General features: G+C 47.8%; 1 protein-coding gene across 3 annotated transcripts in view; it reads left to right on the top strand.

Moving 5' to 3' along the window:
• LOC144505634 (UDP-glucose 6-dehydrogenase-like) overlaps positions 1-22,617 on the top strand; it is a 51,121-nt gene that overhangs the window by 2,661 nt on the left and 25,843 nt on the right. Inside the window, exons 1-3 of one of the 3 annotated variants that reach the window (XM_078231752.1) lie at positions 11,537-11,718; positions 18,985-19,155; positions 22,148-22,249. In XM_078231752.1, the coding sequence (XP_078087878.1) occupies positions 18,991-19,155; positions 22,148-22,249 (267 nt within the window). In that variant the 5' untranslated portion in view covers positions 11,537-11,718; positions 18,985-18,990. Of the gene's footprint in view, positions 1-11,536; positions 11,719-18,984; positions 19,156-22,147; positions 22,250-22,617 lie in introns of those variants that run through there. The other 2 variants (XM_078231754.1, XM_078231753.1) reach the window with 2 other exon arrangements.

Here is a 22,617-nt window from a genome sequence, read left to right as displayed (position 1 = left end):
CTATTCATAATAATTCCTTTGGCTCAATGTAAATTTTTGTCTGAATAGATTTCTGTGATGTTTTACTGGGTTAGAAAGATGTTATAAATGGGACTTGTTGTTACTGAGGCAGGTTAGTTACTGCTTTCATAATATAACTACCAATGTCAGTTGTATCTGACCTCCTGATTAAGTACGGACCTTTCAGAGCCAGATTAAGTGAACAGGAGAGATGTGTTTGGAAGAATGGTTGGTGGTTGCTGGATTGGGGACCTGTCAATACTTTATCTGTTCTCTTGCTATGGGCTGGATAGTTCATGTAAAGAAATTTCCAAAATTCAATTAGGTGAATTACAGGACAAGATGACTTTACAAGACAAGGTAATCTGTTAATAGACTCACTTTAAACTTTTCCTAAATTCTTTGTAGAGCTTTTTTTAGAATAAGAATTGTCACCAAATTCCAGTTAGAAATGAATCAGAACGGCAACGAGTGATTTGATTTGATTTATTATTGTCACATGTATTAACATACAGTGAGAAGTATTGTTCATAGAGAAGGAAAGGAGAGGGTGCAGAAGGCAGTGTTACAGTCATAGCTAGGGTGCAGAGAAAGATCAACTTAATGCGAGGTAGGTCCATTCAAAAGTCTGACAGCAGCAGGGAAGAAGCTGCTCTTGAGTCGGTTGGTACGTGACCTCAGACTTTAGTATCTTTTTCCCGAAGGAAGAAGGTGGAAGAGAGAATGTCCGGGGTGCGTGGGGTCCTTAATTATGCTGGCTGCTTTGCCGAGGCAGCGGGAAGTGTAGACAGAGTCAATGGATGGGAGGCTGGTTTGCGTGATGGATTGGGCTACATTCACGACCCTTTGTAGTTTCTTGCGGTCTTGGGCAGAGCAGGAGCCATACCAAGCTGTGACACAACCAGAAAGAATGCTTTCTATGGTGCATCTGAGGAGAGGGAAGGGGGAGAGGAAAGGGGAGGGAGGTAGAAGACTTAAGGATTAGAGGGGAGTGGAAGAACGGGAAAGAAAGCTGAGTGTAGTGAGGGGATAGAGAGCATGATGAGTTAGGGAGGGGAGGGATGAGTGAGGAGCAAAGTGTTGCATGTGAAATATTCTATATCGACACTTTGACCAGTTCATTATTCAGTAAGAAGTCTCACAACACCAGGTTAAAGTCCAACAGGTTTATTTGGAATCACAAGCTTTCAGAGCACTGCTCCTTCATTAGGTGAGTGGGAGAATGAGAAAAAAAAGCTGTTGGACTTTAACCTGGTGCTGTGAAACTTCTTACTGTGCCCAGCCCCGTCCAACACTGGCATCTTCACATCAAGTTTATTATTCAGAATTGCACCATTGCAACCCAGGTGCTCTTATTTTATGAGACAAGTAAAGGACTGTGGTTCAAACTTGGTTTTATTAAAACACGTACAATTTAAAGAAACAACTCTTACATAATAAATTAAGATGTGAAGATGCCGGCGTTGGACTGGGGTGGGCACAGTAAGAAGTCTCACAACACCAGGTTAAAGTCCAACAGGTTTATTTGGTAGCATGAGCTTTCAGAGCGCTGACCCTTCATCAGGTGATTGACGGGGCAAAAGCTCGTGCTTCCAAATAAACCTGTTGGACTTTAACCTGGAGTTGTGAGACATCCTACAACAAGTTAACTTTTCCCCAAACTAGACTGACTGCCTGAAAAACACATATACTGTCCTCTCTGGTGAACTTGATCAGGTTGCTGGATTCAATTCACTGAACCTACATCGACGGATAAACTCAGGCTTGGCGCGAAGGTGGGTATCACACAGTGCAGCGCTCCCTCAGCGCTGACCCTCCCACAGTGTGGCGCTCTCTCAGCACTGACCCTCCCACAGTGTGGCGCTCTCTCAGCGCTGATCCTCCCATAGTGCAGCGGTCCCTCAGCGCTGACCCTCCCACAGTGCGGCGCTCTCTCAGCGCTGACCCTCCCACAGTGTGGCGCTCTCTCAGCACTGACCCTCCCACAGTGTGGCGCTCTCTCAGCGCTGATCCTCCCATAGTGCAGCGCTCCCTCAGCGCTGACCCTCCCACAGTGCGGCGCTCTCTCAGCACTGACCCTCCCACAGTGTGGCGCTCCCTCAGCACTGACCCTCCCACAGTGCGGCACTTCCTCAGCACTGACCCTCCCACAGTGTGGCGCTCCCTCAGCACTGACCCTCCCACAGTGCGGCACTTCCTCAGCGCTGACCCTCCCACAGTGCGGCGGTCCCTCAGCGCTGACCCTCCCTCCCACAGTGCGGCGCTCTCTCAGCACTGACCCTCCCACAGTGTGGCGCTCCCTCAGCACTGACCCTCCCACAGTGTGGCGCTCCCTCAGCGCTGACCCTCCCACAGTGTGGCGCTCCCTCAGCACTGACCCTCCCACAGTGTGGCACTCCCTCAGCACTGACCCTCCCACAGTGTGGCGCTCCCTCAGCGCTGACGCTCCCACAGTGCGGCACTTCCTCAGCATTGACCCTCCCACAGTGCGGTGGTCCCTCAGTGCTGACCCTCTGACAGTGCGGCACTTCCTCAGCACTGACCCTCCCACAGTGCGGCGGTCCCTCAGCGCTGACCCTCCCTCCCACAGTGCGGCGCTCTCTCAGCACTGACCCTCCCACAGTGTGGCGCTCCCTCAGCACTGACCCTCCCACAGTGTGGCGCTCCCTCAGCGCTGACCCTCCCACAGTGTGGCGCTCCCTCAGCACTGACCCTCCCACAGTGTGGCACTCCCTCAGCACTGACCCTCCCACAGTGTGGCGCTCCCTCAGCGCTGACCCTCCCACAGTGCGGCACTTCCTCAGCATTGACCCTCCCACAGTGTGGCGCTCCCTCAGCGCTGACCCTCCCACAGTGCGGCACTTCCTCAGCATTGACCCTCCCACAGTGCGGTGGTCCCTCAGCGCTGACCCTCCCACAGTGCGGCACTTCCTCAGCATTGACCCTCCCACAGTGTGGCGCTCCCTCAGCGCTGACCCTCCCACAGTGCGGCACTTCCTCAGCATTGACCCTCCCACAGTGTGGCGCTCCCTCAGCACTGACCCTCCCACAGTGTGGCACTCCCTCAGCACTGACCCTCCCACAGTGTGGCGCTCCCTCAGCGCTGACCCTCCCACAGTGCGGCACTTCCTCAGCATTGACCCTCCCACAGTGTGGCGCTCCCTCAGCGCTGACCCTCCCACAGTGCGGCACTTCCTCAGCATTGACCCTCCCACAGTGTGGCGCTCCCTCAGCGCTGACCTTCCCACAGTGCGGCACTTACTCAGCATTGACCCTCCCACAGTGCGGTGGTCCCTCAGTGCTGACCTTCCCACAGTGCGGCACTCCCTTTTCCGTCATCACGGGTCACAGCCGGCCGGTCGAGTCTTCGCTGGGGGTTGTCTCCAGATGTTCGTTTTTATTCCCCACTTCTGGAATTTTCTCTGGCTTTCAGCCAATGGGGTCACAGGGCGGGGGTCGCAGCGCCCATTGAGGTTAGGCCAAGTCATCTTAGGTGTCCTGAATGCACATATCCCCTTTCACGATATGGTTAATATCAGGGAGTCTGTCTGAAACTAGGGAATACATAAACATAATGTCTTTCTATATAGTTCTGGCTGAGTACCTCTTGATGGGTTTCGGGTCATAACAACTCCCCCATTGTTAAGATCGAGTACCTCCATTCAATATGCAGGACAGGTCTGGGCTCGCCCCTTTGACCTGTGGTAACCTTGTTTGCGTTCCATCAGGCCTTGCTTGCAGAAGCTGATTAGCTGTGGATTAATTGAAAGTGTCTGATTTTATTTTGGGCCATTGGCCACTTGGCCACAAGATTTGATTTGATTTGATTTGATTTATTACTTGCGCGCTATACAGACAAAGCATGCCGTTCATAGAGAAGGAAACGAGAGAGTGCAGAATGTAGTGTTACAGTCATAGCTAGCGTGTAGAGAAAGATCAAATTAATGCAAGGTAAGTCCATTCAAAGTCTGATGGCAGTAGGGAAGAAGCTGTTCTTGAGTTGGTTGGTACGTGACCTCAGACTTTTGCATCTTTTTCCCAATGGAAGATGATGGAAGAGGGATGGGTTAGGGAGAAGAGTGATGAGGGAGGAAAAGAGAAGGAAGAGAATGTGGGAATCCCTGCAGCTTTAGCTGAGGGGGATAGTGTTGGGTGAGGTGGAGGGGGAACCACCTTTGAGATACCCTTTGGGCCGAACAGAGGCACCAGAAAGATCATTCCATCACCTCAGCCCTTTCCCTTGCCAAAAATGCCGGCCCCTGACTTACCCGGCTTCCTCGGCTTTGTGGGATTGTCTGTCATCTCGTTAGTGGCCACTGTGTGTAGTCTGACTGATGCACCATCAATCGAGCAAAGACTCGTTTGTATGCAAGAACAAATAGGCTTTTATTAGCAAAAGACTTGGAGCACACCCATGCCGATGAACTGGTCCAGACTGAGGCAGGGGGGGGTGGGGAGCAGTCGCCTTTATACCTGGACCGGGGGGGGAGGAGTCTCGGGTAGGGCCGGCAGGGATGTGCCCAGGCATGTCACATATACAGGTAATAAGCTAACAGTAGTTTACCACACTGACTGACTGGCAGCTCCCAGAGGTTGATTCTCCCACTGGGAAGGAGGCGTTAAATTGGTGGGGGGCAGCCGCTAGGATTGTGGGCAGGATCCCCTGCCTGGGGGTGGGGAATGAGATACTCTGTAAAATCCAGCCCCACGTTCCGAGAGGGAAGGATTGGGCAGGAGGGCAGGGCTTTTTCTCCAGAAAGGCAAAGATTAAGAGATTGATGCAGAATGTTAATCTTACCAATCCATCAGGGCAAATGTGGAGAAACATGTGGGAGTCTAAAATCTGGGCACAAATACAAGATCGTCACTAACAGATCAAATAAAGAATTTAGCAGGAATTTCTGAATGCAGAACGAAGAAACATTTGGAACTCACTGCCAGATGAAGTACAAAGCATTGACTCATTCAGGGAGAGGCTTGCCGCATGAGGGGGAGGGGGCATAGGGGCAGGATAGGAGGAGTGCGAAGGAGACTCATGTGGACTGTCAACACTGTGACAGATAAGTTGGGCTGAATGGCCTGTTTCTGAGCACTAGATTCTATGCCCATGTGATATCAAGAAACAGCTGAAGTCACTAGATACTGCAAAGACAATGGGCCCTGACAATATTCCGGCAATAGAACTGAAAGCTGGTGTTCCAGACCTAACCACACCCACAGCTAAGCTGTTCCACTACAGTTACAACACTAGCATCTACCCAACAATGTGGAAAATTGCCCAGAGATATCCTCTCCAGAAAAAGTAGGACAAATCTAACCCAGCCAATTACTGCCCCATACATGGGCAGCATGGTGGCACAGTGGTTAGCACTGCTGCCTCACAGCGCTAGGGACGCAGGTTCGATTCCTGGCTCGGGTTGCTGTCTGTGCGGAGTCTGTACATTCTCCGCGTGTCTGCGAGGGTTTCTTCCGGGTGGCTCCGGTTTCCTCCCACAGTCTGAAAGACGTGCCGGTTAAGGTGCGTTGGCCATGTTAAATTCTCCCTCAGTGTACCCGAACAGGCACCAGAGTGTGGCGACTAGGGGATTTTCACAGTAACTTCATTACAGTGTTAATGTAAGCCTACTTGTGATACTAAAAAAGTCTACTCTCGATCATGAACAAAGTGACGGAAGGGGTCACAAACAGTGCTATCAAGCGACACTTAAGGCTATAACCTGCTCACTGACACTCAGTTTGGGTCTGGCAAATTTTCTAAAGTAAGAGCTTTAACAACACCAGGTTAAAGTCCAACAGGTTTATTTGGTAGCAAATGCCATTAGCTTTCGGAGCCCTGCTCCTTCGTCAGATTGAGTGGACATCTGCTCCCAAACAGGGCACAGAGACACAAAATCAATTTACAGAATACTGATTAGAATGCGAATCTTTACAGCTAATCAAGTCTTAAAGATACAGACAATGTGAGTGGAGGGAGCATTAGGCACAGGTTAAAGAAATGTGTATTGTCTCCAGACAGGACCGCCAGTGAGATTCTGCAAGTCCAGGAGGCAAGCTGTGGGGGTTACCCATAGTGTGACATGAACCCAAGATCCCGGTTTAGGTCGTCCTCATGTGTGCGGAACTTGGCTATCAGTTTCTGCTCAGCGACTCTGCGCTGTCATGTGTCGTGAAGGCCGCCTTGGAGAACGCTTACCCGAAGATCAGAGACTGAATGCCCATGACCACTGAAGTGCCGCCCACAGGAAGAGAACAGTCTTGCCTGGTGATTGTCGAGCGGTGTTCATTCATCCATTGTCGTAGCGTCTGCATGGTCTTCCCAATGTACCATGCCTCGGGACATCCTTTCCTGCAGCGTATCAGGTAGACAACGTTGGCCGAGTTGCAAGAGTAGGTATCGTGTACCTGGTAGATGGTGTTCTCACGTGAGATGATGGCATCCGTGTCGATGATCCGGCACGTCTTGCAGAGGTTGCTGTGGCAGGGTTGTGTGGTGTCGTGGTCACTGTTCTCCTGAAGGCTGGGTAGTTTGCTGCGGACAATGGTCTGTTTGAGGTTGTGCAGTTGTTTAAATGCAAGAAGTGGGGGTGTGGGGATGGCCTTGGTGAGATGTTCGTCTTCATCGATGACATGTTGAAGGCTCCGGAGGAGATGCCGTAGCTTCTCCGCTCCGGGGAAGTACTGGACGACGAAGGGTACTCTGTCCACTGTGTCCCATGTTTGTCTTCTGAGGAGGTTGGTGCGGTTTTTCACTGTGATGCGTCGGAACTGTCGATCGATGAGTCGAGCGCCATATCCTGTTCTTATGAGGGCATCTTTCAGCGTCTGGAGGTGTCTGTTGTGATCCTCTTCATCCGAGCAGGTCCTATGTATACGGAGGGCTTGTCCGTAGGGGATGGCTTCTTTAACGTGTTTAGGGTGGAAGCTGGAGAAGTGGAGCATCGTGAGGTTATCTGTGGGCTTGCGGTACAGTGAGGTGCTGAGGTGACCGTCCTTAATGGAGATGCGTGTGTCCAAGAATGCAACCGATTCCGGAGAGTAGTCCATGGTGAGTCTGATGATGGGATGGAACTTGTTGATGTCATCATATAGTTGTTTCAGTGATTGTTCACCATGAGTCCAAAGGAAGAAAATGTCATCGATGTATCTAGTGTATAGCATCGGTTGAAGGTCCTGTGCGGTGAAGAAGTCTTGTTCGAACCTATGCATGAATATGTTGGCATATTGAGGTGGGAATTTGGTCCCCATGGCTGTTCTGTGTGTCTGGATGAAGAACTGGTTGTTGAAGGTGAAGACATTGTGGTCCAGAATGAAGCGGGTGAGTTGTAAAATTGCATCTGGAAACTGGCAGTTGTCGGCGTTGAGTACTGAGGCCGTTGCAGCAATGCTATCATCGTGGGGGATGCTGGTGTAGAGTGCCGAGACATCCATTGTGACGAGGAGTGCTCCTGGTTCAACTGCTCCATGTGTGTTGAGTTTCTGTAGAAAGTCCGCAGTGTTGCGACAAAAGCTGGGTGTTCTTTGTACAATGGGTTTCAGGATGCCCTCGACATAGCCGGAGAGGTTCTCGCACAGGGTCCCATTGCCCGATACGATGGGACGGCCGGGTGTGTTTGCCTTGTGTATCTTCGGGAGGCAGTAGAGATCTCCAATGCGGGGAGTACGTGGGATGAGAGCACGGAGGGTGCTCTGAAGGTCCGGATCAAAGGTCTTGATCAGAGTGTTGAGTTGACGGGTGTGTTCTTTGGTCGGATCTGTGGGTAACTGTCTGTAGTGTTCCTCGTTGTTCAGTTGTCGGTACACTTCTTTGCAGTAATCCGTTCTGTTCAGTATGATGATGGCTCCTCCTTTGTCTGCCGGTTTGATGACAATGTTGCGGTTGGTCTTGAGAGCGTGGATGGCGTTGCGTTGTGCTTGGGTGATGTTCGGTGCTGTCTTGTGAGTACGGCTGATGAATTTGGTATTGACGCACCTCCTGATGGCTTTGGCATACATGTCAAGTCGAGGGAAGCGGCCTTCCGGAGGAAGGCAGAATCTCACTGGCTGTCCTGTCTGGAGACAATACACATTTCTTTAACCTGTGCCTAATGCTCCCTCCACTCACATTGTCTGTATCTTTAAGACTTGATTAGCTGTAAAGATTCGCATTCTAATCAGTATTCTGTAACTTGATTTTGTGTCTCTGTACGCCTTGTTTGGGAGCAGATATCCACTCCATCTGACGAAGGAGCAGGGCTCCGAAAGCTAATGGCATTTGCTACCAAATAAACCTGTTGGACTTTAACCTGGTGTTGTTAAAACTCTTACTGTGTTTACCCCAGTCCAACGCCGGCATCTCCACATCATGACTACCAAATTTTCTAAAGTCAGCTGTGAATTTTAAAACCAGCAGAAAAGTCCTGGAGATTAGTAATGAGGTAAAATCATTGTCTGTTCCATAACGCTAGTTCCAGCTTTACTCCACTTCCAATACTTCCGATTTTACCTCCAGCAGCAACTATCTAAAGGTTGGATGGTAAACTCTCCTTTACTAATTGACCATCCGTTATGTACCCCACTGACCTGAGTAGAATCTACTCCATGAATTGTAATTTGCAGATGATACAAAAATTGGGGGAGTAGCGGATAGTGAGGAGGATTGTCAGAGGATACAGCAGGATATAAATCGGCTGGAGACCTGGGCCGAAAGATGGCAGATGGAATTTAACCCAGACACATGTGAGGTGATGCGGGAAGGAAAGTATACAGTAAATGGTAGAGCCCTTAGAAATATTAGCATATAGAGAGATCTAGACATGCAGATTCACAGTTCCCTAAAGGTGGCAACTCAGGTGGACAAGGTGGTCAAGAAGGCATATGGTCTGCTGGCCTTCATCGGCTGGGGGGTTGAGTATAGGAATTGGAAAATCTTATTGCAGTTGTATAAGACTTTGGTTAGGCTACTTTTGGAGTGTTGTGTACAATTCTCGTCACCACACTATCGGAAGGATGTTGATGCATTGGAAAGGGTGCAGTAGATGTTTACCAGGATGTTGCCTGGTTTGGAAGATATGGACTATAAAGAAAGGTTGAACAAACTTGGATTGTTTTCATTGGAGTGTTGGAGGATGAGGGGGGACCTGATAGAGGTTTACAAGATTATGACAGGCTTGGATAGAGTGGATAGTCAGAGAATCTTTCCCAGGGTTGAAAGTAAGAGAGAGAAAGTTTAAAAGAGATGCAAGAGGCAGGTTTTTCACACAGAGGGTGGTGAATGCCTGAAATGCGCTGCCAGAGGAGGAGGTGGAAGCGGATTCCACAACAACCTTCAAAAGGCATCTGGATAGATACATGAATAGGCAGGGAATAGAGGGATATGGACCATGTAGAGGCAAGAAAATATTAGATTAGAGAGACATCTGTGTTGGTACAGACTTGGTGGGCTGAAGGGTCTGTTCCTGTGCTGTGCTGTTCCTGTACAGATCGTCAATCTGTAAAATGGGTGTTGATTTTAATCCTCACCACCTCCAATGTTGAAGCTACTTGTGACCAGGAGTAACACGTGCAAGGGCATTCTGCCCATTGATGCCAACAATCAGAGCTGGAGGGAGCAGTGTGATTTGTGGGTCAGAGGCAGCCAGTGTGGGGACCATGTCAGGTGATTTCTCCCTTCTGACCAAAATGTACCACTTCACACTTCTCTACATTAAATTTCATGTGCCACGTTCCATCCCATTCCACCAGCCTATCGATATCCTCCTGAAATCTATCACTGCACTCCTCACAATAATTCCAAGTCTTGCATCATCTTCAAATGTTGTAATTGTACACCCAGGTTAAAGTCATTGATATAAATCAAGAAAAGCAGTGGTCCCTCCACATACCAATCCCCAGTCAGTTGTAAGTAAAGTTTTCTATAATTCAGACTTTAGATATTTAAACTGTTGCATAATGAAATTCCAATTATGCTAAAGACTAATGCTTCAAAATACTGCGTGGTTCAAAATAAGATGCCTATTGGCACGAATATCTTTCTTAGATTTGCATAGTTTTACTGAAATAGAATCAGAAAGTGCTTGATTTGATTTGATTTATTATTGTCACATGTATTAACATACAGTGAAAAGTATTGTTTCTTGCGCGCTATACAGACAAAACATACCGTTCATAGAGAAGGAAAGGAGAGAGTGCAGAATGTAGTGTTACAGTCATAACAAGGGTGTAGAGAAAGATCAACTTAATGCAAGATAAGTCCATTCAAAAGTCTGACAGCAGCAGGGAAGAAGCTGTTCTTGTGTCAGTTGGTACGTGACCTCAGACTTTTGTCACTTTTTCCCAACGGAAGAAGGTGGAAGAGAGAATGTCTGGGGTGCGTGGGGTCCTTAATTACGCTGGCTGCTGTTCCGAGGCAGCGGGGAGTGTAGACAGAGTCAGTGTCTGGGAGGCTGGTTTGCGTGATGGATTGGGCTACATTCACCACCCTGTGTCATGAAAAACCAGAAATAAAGTGCTGGAAGAAGTCAGCAGGTCTGGCAGCATCTGAGGAGAGAGAAACAGTTAATATCTGGAGTCAGTATGGATTCTTCAGAGCATAGTTTTACTGCCATTGGGGGACTCAAATGATTAATAACTGAGAAAACAATGCAACAGAAAATATTAAACAATGGTGGCACAATGGTTAGTACTGCTGCCTCACAGCTCCAGGGACCCGGGTTCAATTCCCAGCTTGGGTCACTATCTGTGTGGAGTTTGCACATTTTCCCCTTATCCACGTGGGTTTCCTCCGGGTGCTCCGGTTTCCTCCCACAGTCCGAAAGACGTGCAGGTTAGGTGGATTGGCCATACTAGATTGCCCTTTAGTATCCCAAGATGTGTAGGTTAGGGAGATTAGTGGGGTACGTGTGTGAGGTTACGGGGAATGGCCAGAGGAAAGAGGGTCTGCTAAGATGCTCTTTCAGCGAGTTGGGGTGCAGACTTGATGGGCCGAATGACCTCCTTCTGCATACTAGGGATTCTATGTTAGGGATCTATGCTGCTTTGTATGTGGCACAGTGGTTAGCACTGCTTCCTCACAGCGCCAGGGACCAGGGTTCAATTCCCGGCTTGGGTCACTGTCTGTGCGGAGTCTGCATATTCTCCCTGTGTCTGCGTGGGTTTCCTCCCACAATCCGAAAGACATGCTGGTTAGGGTGCATTGGCCGTGCTAAATTCTCCCTCAGTGTAACCGAACAGGTGCTGGAGTGTGGTGAGTAGGGGATTTTTACAGTAACTTCATTGCAGTGTTAATGTAAGCCTTCTTATGACACTAATAAATTATTTTTTAACAAATAATGGTAGATTTAGAGCTGACATGGCGAACACGTTTTCAGAAGTTTGGCATTTTACCCCTGAGTGGGACTGATCAGATAGCAGACACACACATACATGATGGGCTGAATGATTTCCTTCTGCGCTGTCGGATTCTCTCTCAGGCAAGAAGCCTTTAACTGGCGACAGGCAGAGCAGGCGGAGTCAATGCTGGCTCCAATTTCACCCTCTCCTCCTTTTCCCAGCCTCCACCACATCAGCAGCCATTGAGCCGGGGGTGAGGAGCTGGGGCTTGCGTGGCTCTTTGCGGAGAGTCGGGAGCGAGTCAATTTCAGTCTCTGGGAATTTGGAAATTAACAAGTAATTAACCCAGCGCCGGCGGGACTTCCTGGAGCTCTCCCGACTGCCAATCCAACCAGTCATTTCCCTTCTTAGGTGAGAGGTTTTTTTTTCATTTAATCTTGTTACTTTTCTGCTGTGATTATTGGGCTCGGTTTTCTTTCTGTGCGGGTGAGGATTCAGGAATTTTTACCTTTCTAGGTTTAATCTGTTTCTAATGTTTAAGAAATAGCCGTGGGGTTTAAGGATTGCAGGATCGGTGAGATGTCTTGGCCCCGGGTTGTCTGTCTCTCTCTCTCTGTCTCTCTCATTGCTTCTCTCTGCCTGAGTTCACTGCGGTTAGCGGAGCTTCCTCCATTGCTGCCTGCTTCTCTTGGTGTGCTTCTAATTTAACCCCCTCTGCTCCTGCAGATATCCCTCCCCCAGCCTTAATCTGACACCATCCACTCCCCCCCCCCCCCCCCCCCCCCCATCAGCCTGAAGTTATCTGCTGTGAATTGGATAAGGAATGGAATTGGAGCCCAGGTTAGAACTGAACTCTTTCAACTATATCTGCCCTTTGGCTAAAGCTAAGTGTAAATCTGGTTTGCATCTGGTCTTGGCCAATGAGGTCATACTGAGATAAACGCAAGATACTGTGGATGCTGGAATCTGGCACGGTGGTTAGCACTGCTGCCTCACAGCTCCAGAGACCTGGGTTCAATTTCCGGCTTGGGTCGCTGTCTGTGTGGAGTTTGCACGTTCCCCCCGTGACTGCGTGGGTTTCCTCCCACAGTCCAAAGATGTGCAGGTTAGGTGGATTGGCTGTGCTAAATTGCCCCTTAGTGTCCCGGGATGCATAGGTTAGAGGGATTAGTGGGGTTATGTGGGGTTACGGGAATAAGGCCTGGGTGGGTTTAGTGTCGGTAAGGACTTGATGGGCTGAATGACCTCCTTTCTGTACTGATTTCTATGGAAAACTGGAAAATGCTGGAAAATCTCAGCAGGTCTGACAGCATCTGTGGGGAGAGAATAGAGCCAACATTTCGAGTCTAGATGACCCTTCGCCAGAGCACCAGGTTAGGTTACACTGAGGCTTCTTCACATGAAGCAATTTTTAAAAAGCTATCTGGGCCTTTTGGCTAAGATAAAGCTCAGATCAAGCCCAGGAGGAAGTGGAATGCTTCATCCTGTCAGCTTGGATCTTGTTTGATCCAGCCCAAGATGGGAGGAATGGCCTGACTTGTCAGCTTGGATCTGTTTTGAATTGGATTTTGGTTGGGAATAAAGTACCGAAATGTACAAAAACTTTCTGCTGCAAGAAGAACTATCTGGGAGTTTTAAGCCACAATTAAACGTTAATTATTCTAGCACTTTCTGTCTCTTATTTCAGATTTCCAGCATCCACATTTTTGTCTGAGGTTTGAGAGGAGGGAGGACGGAATCAGCACAGACTAAAACACCCTTGTAAAAAAAAATTCTAGAAGTTGGTTTCCTTTACTCTCAGGGGCTGAAAGATCCACTGAAAGGACATATTCATTAACCACTTTCACAATCTGAGCAATGCCATGAAGCCCCTTTAATTAATTAAAGGTAAAGTCACCACAGTCCCAGCTGACCAGAGGCTGCTCTCCCCTTTGAGGGGGCGGCACGGTAGCACAGTGGTTAGCACTGCTGCTTCACAGCTCCAGAGACCTGGGTTCGATTCCCGGCTTGGGTCACTGTCTGTGTGGAGTTTGCACATTCTCCTCGTGTCTGTGTGGGTTTCCTCCGGGTGCTCCGGTTTAAGACCATAAGACCATAAGACATAGGAGCGGAAGTAAGGCCATTCGCTCAACGTCTCGGCCTCCACAGCCCTCTGTGGCAATGAATTCCACAGACCCACCACTCTCTGGCTGAAGAAATTTCTCCTCATCTCTGTTCTAAAGTGACTCCCTTTTATTCCTCCCACAGTCCAAAGATGTGCGGGTTAGGTTGATTGGCCATACTAAAAAATTGCCCCTTAGTGTCCTGGGATGTGTAGATTAGAGGGATTAATGGGTAAAATATGTGGGGGTGGGGCCTGGGTGGGATTGTGGTCGGTGCAGACTCGATGGGCCGAATGGCCTCTTTCTGTACTGTAGGGTTTCTATGATTCTATGATTTCTATGACTGGTGGTGATTTAACCCATGGGTCACCATACCTCAGGCGAGGGGCAAGATTGAGAAGGCGGGGCCTTTAATTAAACACTGCTGTGACCTCAGGAACTGCGGCAGCCAATTTCTGTAAAGCAAGATTCCACAAACAGTTATGTGATAATACGATGTGGAGATGCTGGCGTTGGACTGGGGTGGGCACAGTACGAAGTCTCACAACACCAGGTTAAAGTCCAACAGGTTTATTTGGAATCACGAGCTTTCAGAGTCACCCGAGGAACGGGCAGCGCTCTGAAAGTTTGTGATTTAAAATAAACCAGTTGGACTTTAACCTGGTGTTGTGAGATTTCTTACTGTGATAATATGAGGGCTTGGTTTAGCTCCGTTGGCTGGGTATTGATGCTGAGCGATGCCAATGGTGTGGGTTCAATTACCGTACCGGCTGAGGTTATACATAGCCTTCTCAACCTTACCCCTGGCCTGAGATGTGGTGACCCTCCGGTTAAATCATCACTAGTCACAGCCAATGGTCATCTGGGACTATGGCGACTTTACCTTGATGAGAGACTGATCAGTTAATTTATGTGTTTTAGTGATATTTGGTGAGGGATAAGTGTTGTACCAGGATGTTTTGTGGAGAACCAGTGCTCTGCTTTGGATTTTGTGTGGTGCTTCTGTTTAATGCCTCATCCATAAGAAGACACTTTACTTCACATCTTCCGATCTGTATAACTTTCTATTTCTGTGGAATTCGCTTTCGGAAGTCGGATCAAAAACTGATGAGACACAGGTTTCTCCGCAAACCTTCTTTATTGCATCGGAGGAGAGATCGCTAGACCAGGCGCATCAAGCATGGGTTCGTGAGTCTCTGTCTGGCTTACAAAACAGTTTCAGTTATACACGATGGAGATACATCCACATACTTCTGTTAGCCAATAAGGGCATAGCTGTATTGTTACATTTTGATTAGATTATTTTCAAGAACAAAAGGCGATAGCCACGTAAGGACATGGCTATTAAAGTTTCTGATTAGGTTACTTTCAAGAACAAAAGGCCAATCGATAAGGCCCTGCCCTCCGAAGCCAGAACCACAATTACCTATCAGCAGCTTCTTTAACGTGATCATTGGTTTCGGTGAGCCTTGTCGCCCTCGCCTCAGGCCCTTTCCGTAACCAGTTTATCCCTCAACTGATTCCTAGTTACGCATCCCAATTTTAACCCTTTCCTCTTCTCAATCTACCTTATACACACTCTCATTCCCTCCCTTTGTCATTTCATGACAATCTTCAGTGCCCATGAATGGGTCAAGGGCAGGGGTTAGGGGATCGCATTCAGTTATGTTAACGAACAAGGCCCGTTTTCCAGGTAACAGATCCTGCAGCGAGGGCGAGAGCAACAATAAGATCCCACTTTATAACAATCAAAAAGCATTGGGGAGGAACAGTTAGAAAGTCCAGAAAAAGTCTGAGATCCTGGTTTTTGAAGTTGACAGGTCTTTCTTCATTAGTCGTTCTGGATTAGGTGTGATCAAGCTGTCCAATGCTTACAGTCACTCAGATGTATCCATCTTTCCTGCCCTTTCACCTTCACCGCGGTTGGGGTCTGTAGCAGAACTTGGAAGTGTCCTCTCCAGCGAGGTCCTAGTTTGGGTCGTTCCCAGTCACGAATCAGCACCCAGTCCCCGGTTTCGACTCCTTCCCAATCTCCGTCCTTGTCGGGTGGAGGCCTGGTAGATTCCTTCACCTGAGTGTGTGAAAACCTAAGAGACATTGTCAATTGTTTAAAATATTGCTGGAGTTGGTCAGACATGACGTGTAGATCTATCTGGGGAGGAGGAGGTGTAGCGCTATCCCATGGTTCTAAGTGGGCGCCCATATATTATCTCAGCGGCATTTAAACCGGTACCGGTATGGGGGGTAATGCGCATATGATTGAGTGCCAATGGGAGGACCTTCAGCCAATTCAGTTCTGTCTCAAGGGTGAGTTTGGTTAGCTTATCCTTAAGGATACCATTTGCGCGTTCTACCATCCCCGCGGCCCTTGGGTGATGGGAGCAGTGGAATTGTTGGTTAATTTTAAGCACAGAGCATAGTTCTTGGTTGATCTTTCCAATAAAGTGTGGCCCATTATCGGAAGAAAGTCTTTGTGGTATCCCAAACCTCGGGATTATTGTCTTTAGTAGGATCTGCACTACTGTGGAAGCCTTGTTGTTCGTTGTTGGGAATGCTTCGATCCATTTGCGAAACGCATCAACAATTACCAGGCAATACTTATAACAATGCACTCTGGGTAGTTCGATAAAGTCCATCTGCAAAGCATCGAAGCGACTGGCTGGAATCGGTGTACTCCCTTTGTGGCAGCCAATAGATTTGCCGGGGTTGACTTTCTGGCATATGAGCCAGTTCTTTGCTCGTTGCTCTGCCGCCTCATTGAGTTGCAGACTCCACCATGTCCTTAGAAGGAGTCTACACATTCCCTCCTTTCCAAGGTGAGTGTCCGTATGTAACTGATCAATTAGCAAAGGCAGGACGTAGTTTTGTATGTGCAGTTCTATTAGATTTCAATCGTTACAGGGACTCGAACCCCCACAATCGCGAAGTTAACTGCCTAATTCTCTGAGGACTCGAACCTCTTTCTTGTTAACCCACTTATTTTTTACTAGGGACTCGAACCCTTTGGTATTGGCTTGCCAATTGTACTGAATGAACCTGTGGACTCTAACCTCCAGGGACATGTGGGGGTCTCGAACCCTCCACTTTCTTGTTACCTGTGTCTCTCCGATTGTCTTATGTCCAGATTCAAGGAGCCCGTAGGATAGTTACTAGTTCGCCGAAGGGATTGAGATAGAGCACAGGATGGTAGAGAGGGACCAAGGTTAATCTTACCTTGTGGCGCCGTCCATCTCTGTCCTTCCTCACCCCGTCTCAATCGCTGACGCCGGTCGACCAGTACTGTGCGTTTGGGCTCCTGGCTGGCTCACCAATTGTGGATTTCGCTTTCGGAAGTCGGATCAAAAACTGATGAGACACAGGTTTCTCCGCAAACCTTCTTTATTGCATCGGAGGAGAGATCGCTAGACCAGGCGCATCAAGCATGGGTTCGTGAGTCTCTGTCTGACTTACAAAACAGTTTCAGTTATACACGACGGAGATACATCCACATAATTCTGTTAGCCAATAAGGGCATAGCTGTCTTGTTACATTTTGATTAGATTACTTTCAAGAACAAAAGGCGATAGCCACGTAAGGACATGGCTATTAAAGTTTCTGATTAGATTACTTTCGAGAACAAAAGGCCAATCGATAAGGCCCTGCCCTCCGAAGCCAGAACCACAATTACCTATTAGCAGTTTCTTTAACGTGATTATTAGTTTCGGTGGGCCTTGTCGCCGTCGCCTCAGGCCCTTTCCGTAACCAGTTTATCCCTCAACTGATTCCTAGTTACGCATCCCAATTTTAACCCTTTCCTCTTCTCAATCTACCTTATACACACTCTCATTCCCTCCTTCCTTCCATTTATCCAGATTCTCTTTTATTGTATCTATTCCATTTTCCCGAGCTACTGCGTGAGCAAGTTCCATATTTTTCGCACTGTAACTCGGGCAAAGAAGCTTCTGCTGAATTCCCTATTGGATTTTTACTGCCTCTCCTATTTATGGGATCCAGTTTTGATCTCGCCCCGATTAGAGATAACATTGCTATGTCCACCCGATCAAAAACCTTTGTAATTTTAAAGACCTTTATTATCCCCCAGCTTTTTCTTTCAAAGGTGGAGTGCCCAACCTGTTAAAATGTTTCCCAATAGTGAGAACCTTTTTATTTTGGGGGATGTGGGTCTCTGGCCAACATTTATTGATGTGGAGATGCTGGCATTGAACTGGGGTAAACACAGTAAGAAGTCCCACAACACCAGGTTAAAGTCCAACAGGTTTATTTGGTAGCACAAGCCACTAGCTTTCGGAGCGCTGCCCCTTCATCAGGTAAGTGGGAGTTCTGTTCACAAACAGGGCATATAAAGACACAAACTCAATTTACATGAATAATGGTTGGAGTCTTTACAGGTAATCAAGTCTTAAAGGTACAGACAATTGTCTAGTGTTGTGAGACTTCTTACTACAGCATTTATTGCCCATTTCTTGAGAAGGTGGTGGTGAGCTGCCTTCTTGAACCACTGCAGCCCCTGTGGTGTAAGTAGGCACATCCATAGTGCTATTAGGGAATTCCAGGGTTTTCGTCCAGCGACATTGAAGGAACTGTTGTAAAATGAAAAGGTGAGTAACCCTCAGGATGTTGCTAGTGGGGGATTCAGTGATGGTAATGCCATTGAATGTCATGGCGAGATGATTGGATTCCCTCTTGTTGCAGATGGCCATTGCCTGGTCCTTGTGTGGCATGAATATTACTGCCTCTTGTCATCCCAAACCTGAATGTTGTCCAACTCAGGAACAGCTTCTTCCCTGCTGCCATCAGACTTTTGAATGGACCTACCTCGCATTAAGTTGGTCTTTTTCCACACCCTAGCTATGACTGTAACATTGCATTCTGCACTCTCTCCTTTCCTTCTCTATGTACGGTATGCTTTGTCTGTATACTGCGCAAGAAACAATACTTTTCCCTGGACAGAATCCTAGAATACCTACAGTGTGGAAGGAGGCCATTCGGCCCATTGAGTCTACGCCAACAACAATCCCACCCAGGCCCTGTCCCCATGACCTCACATATCTACCTTACTAATCCCCCTAACACTAAGGAGCAATTTAGCATGGCCAATCAACTTAACCCGCACATTTTTGGACTGTGGGAGGAAAACGGAGCACCAGGAGGAAACCCACGCAGACACACGAAGAACTTGCAGACAGTGACCCAAGCCGGGAATCGAACCTGGGTCCCTGGTGCTGTGAGGCAGCAGTGCTAACCACTTTGCTGCCCCAATACTAATACATGTGACAATAATAAACCAAATCAATTCAAAGTCTTGTTGCAATTCAGATGTCGTCCTTGTGAATCCTATTTGGCATTTTCTCCAGTGCATCTATCCTTTCTATAACAGGGAGACCAGAGCCCTTCATGACACTCTGTATATGTTGCTTGACTTAAATCCTGTGAAATAAAGTGAGGGTGGTGATAGGGAGAGCGGGTTTGCGGGAAGGACAGTAAAGTCTGAGAATGTGCAGTGCTCATGACGAACGGTTTATACCTACTTTCTGATATTCAGCGCCAATTTCTTTTCCTACCGCTTTAAAACCAGGTTGAGATGATGGTCCAAGTCAAGAAGATTTGCTGTATCGGAGCAGGATATGTGGGAGGCCCGACGTGCAGCGTAATTGCTCAGATGTGTAAGGAAATCACCGTGACTGTGGTGGATGTAAATATTGAGCGGATTAAGGCCTGGAATTCCAAGCACCTTCCTATCTTTGAGGTGAATCTATTGAGTGTCTTTTGTGGAAGGGATACTCCAGAAGCGAGAGGATAATGCTTTCTCTGATAAGCGGGGGTTGTAGATTTGTTTAGTGAATTGAATCTGCGCTGTCAACAATCCCACCCAGGCCCTGTCCCCGTGACCTCACATATTTACCTTACTAAACCCCCTGATATCCCCCTAACACTAAGGTGCAATTTAGCATGGCCAATCAACTTTACCCGCACATTTTTGGACTGTGGGAGGAAACCGGAGCACCCGAAGGAAACCCACGCAGACACACGAAGAACTTGCAGACAGTCACCCAAGCCGGGAATCGGACCTGGGTCCCTGGTGCTGTGAGGCAGCAGTGCTAACCACTTTGCTGCCCCAATACTAATACATGTGACAATAATAAACCAAATCAATTCAAAGTCTTATTGCAATTCTGGTGTCGTCCTTGTGAATCTTATTTGGCATTTTCTCCAGTGCATCTATCCTTTTTTTAACAGGGAGACTTGTTTAGTGAATGGAATCCACTTCTTTAGTAAGATCAGTATCACAGTACAATCTGCCATTGGATGATAGAATCCTACAGTGCAGAAGGAGGCCATTCAGCCCATCGAGTCTGCACCGAGCACAATCCCACCCAGGCCCTATCCGCATTCCCTATGCATTTACCCCAGCTGGTCCCCCTGACACTAAAGGGCAATTTAGCACGGCCAGTCAACCTAACCAGTATGTCTTTGGACTGTGGAAGGAAACCAGGAGGAAACCCATGCAGACACGGGGAGAATGTGCAGACTCCACACAGACAGTGACCCAAGCCGGGAATTACACCCGGATCCCTATAGCTGTGAGGCAGCAGTGCTCAGCACTGTGCCACCATGCCACCCACATAGTGTCGTATGATCACCCAGTTTTCTGCCTTGTTCTCCCAAACTGTACCTCGCAGGGGTGAAACCATGACCAAGCAGGAGATGAGGCTAGCCCATCGCACTGGGGGTGTGCTGACGCCTGCGATGGTGGTTTGCCCAGGCTAGGGTTGAGTAAAGGACCAGGGTAGCCAGTGAGGTTAAATGGAGGCTTTTTCTGATGCAATTTTTCAAAACCATCTCAGCCTTTTGGCTCAGATGAAGCATTAGATCAAGCCCGGGAGGGGGTGCGATGCCTCATCCTGTCAGCTTGGATCTTGTTTGTCCCTCACGTGGGGACCATGAATTGGATCAAATAATTTTTTTTAAAAAAGTATTGGCTTAGTCTTAGATATAATTTCCTGTGTGTGGAATGTCTTCGGGTAACTTGGCTGATCAAAAATTAGATGGTGTGGGTTTTCATAGAAATCATAGAAACCCGACAGTTCAGAAGGAGGCCATTTAGCCCATCAAGCCTGCACCGACAACAATCCCACCCAGGCCCTATCCCCGCCTAGTTACCCTTACCTTAGTTAAAATCCGTTGAAACTATCACATCCCAGGACACTAAGGGTTAATTTACCATGTCCAATCAACCTAACCCGCACATCTTTGGAGTGTGGGTGGAAACCGGAGCACCCGGAGGAAACCCACGCAGACACGGGGAGAACATGCAAATTCCACACAGACGGTGACCCAAGGCCAGAATCGAACCCGGGTCCCTGGCAGCAGTGCTAACCACTCTTCAGGGAGCATGATGTGTCCCGTTGTGGGGATGGCATGTGGACATTGAGCTTCAAGTTAAGAATCTAGCGTTATTTCTCCTAAACCTGCCCTTTCTGACCCCAGAATAACTGATTCTGTTGAGCAACGTTAAAAATCAGCTGACTGACTGTAGTTTGAGATTGTGCCTCCTGCACTAAGTGGCTCACTTATAGAGAGGAATTGTGAGATAAGGAACGACCGTAGTTCATCCAGTTGCCATCCTGGTAATTGAAGAATACAGCTATAGTGGAGTTGTTGTAAACTTGGCAATCAATCTGTTAATGTGTTTCGAATTGACCCAGATACGAGATGAGAAAACCTCCAGCGGTGTTGAACTTTAGAAGCCAAAGGTCCAAAGCCCCATGTTCGCCCCAGCACGATACACTGACTGCACGTCTTACCATTGGAGTCATGGATATACAAATTGAGTTACAGGGAGTGGGGGGGGCGGTGGGGACGGCGTGGGGGGAGGGCTTTGGTTAATAATGTTTTTTAAAAACTGATTTTTTTTGTTTGCAAATTGTTACGTTAATATGAGACACAGAACAGGAAAGAGATAGAGAATCTGTGAACTGGTGTGATGACAATAATCTCTCCCTCAGTGTCAACAAAACGAAGGAGATTGACTTCAGGAAGCATATTGTAGGGCATGCCCCTGTCTACATCAATGGGGACAAAATAGAAAAGGTCGAGAGCTTCAAGTTTTTAGGTGTCCAGATCACCAACAACCTGTCCTAGTGCCCCCATGCTGACACTATAGTTAAGAAAGCCCACCAATGCCTCTACTTTCTCAGAAGACTAAGGAAATTTGGCATGTTAGCTACAACTCTCACCAACGAGAAAGCATTCTTTTCCATTGTATCACAGCTTGGTATGGCTCGTGCTGTACCCGAGAGTGCAGGAAAGTACAAAGAAAGAACTAAGCCCAGTCCATCACTCAAACCAGCCTCCCATCCCATTGACTCTGTCTACACTTCCCACTGCCTCAGCAAAGCAGCCAGCATAATCAAGGACCCCCACACACTCTCAGGACATATTCTCTTCACTTTCTTGCATTGGGAAAAAGATACAAAAGTCTGAAGTCACGTACCAACCGACTCAAAACCAGCTTCGTCCCTGCTACCATCAGACTTTTGAATGGACCTACCTTGCATTAAGTTGATCTTTCTCTACACCCTAGGTATGACTGTAACACTACATTCTGCACTCTCTCGTTTCCTTCTCTATGAACGGTATGCTTTGTCCGTTTAGCGCGCAAGAAACAATACTTTTCACTATGTTAATACATGTGACAATAATAAATCAAATCAAATGTTTTCCAATTTTATGCACAGCCAGGTCTTCAGGAAGTGGTGGAGTCCTGTCGTGGGCAGAATCTCTTCTTCTCCACTGATATCGACAGTGCGATTAAAGAAGCTGACCTGATCTTTATATCGGTGAGCAGGTTTGATAATTTACTGTTTCTCCTTGGACGTGTTTCCATCTCCTGGCTTAGAGTTTGTGAACCTCCTCTTCCTCCTGCTTCATGCCGTTTCCTTTCTCTCACTTTGCCCTGAGTTAATGGGAAACTGGAGACTCTCGCCTATGTACTTGTTCTGGAATCCTGTCCAGGGAAGATTCTGTTACGTCTTCTGGTCTCCATAATTTAGAAATATCACGGGCTTTAGACTCGAAAGTTGGAGCTTCACCAAGTGTATTTCTTGTTGCGTTCCACGTGTCTGATAGACTGATATTTACTGTTACTCTGCCCAGGACTGCAATGCGGCAGTGAGTGTGATACCCTGGGAATATAGCCTTTTGCTAA

Source organism: Mustelus asterias, chromosome 16 (assembly GCF_964213995.1).
Source record: "Mustelus asterias chromosome 16, sMusAst1.hap1.1, whole genome shotgun sequence".
Lineage (NCBI taxonomy): Eukaryota > Metazoa > Chordata > Chondrichthyes > Carcharhiniformes > Triakidae > Mustelus > Mustelus asterias.
This window is presented reverse-complemented; position numbering and strand designations above follow the sequence as displayed.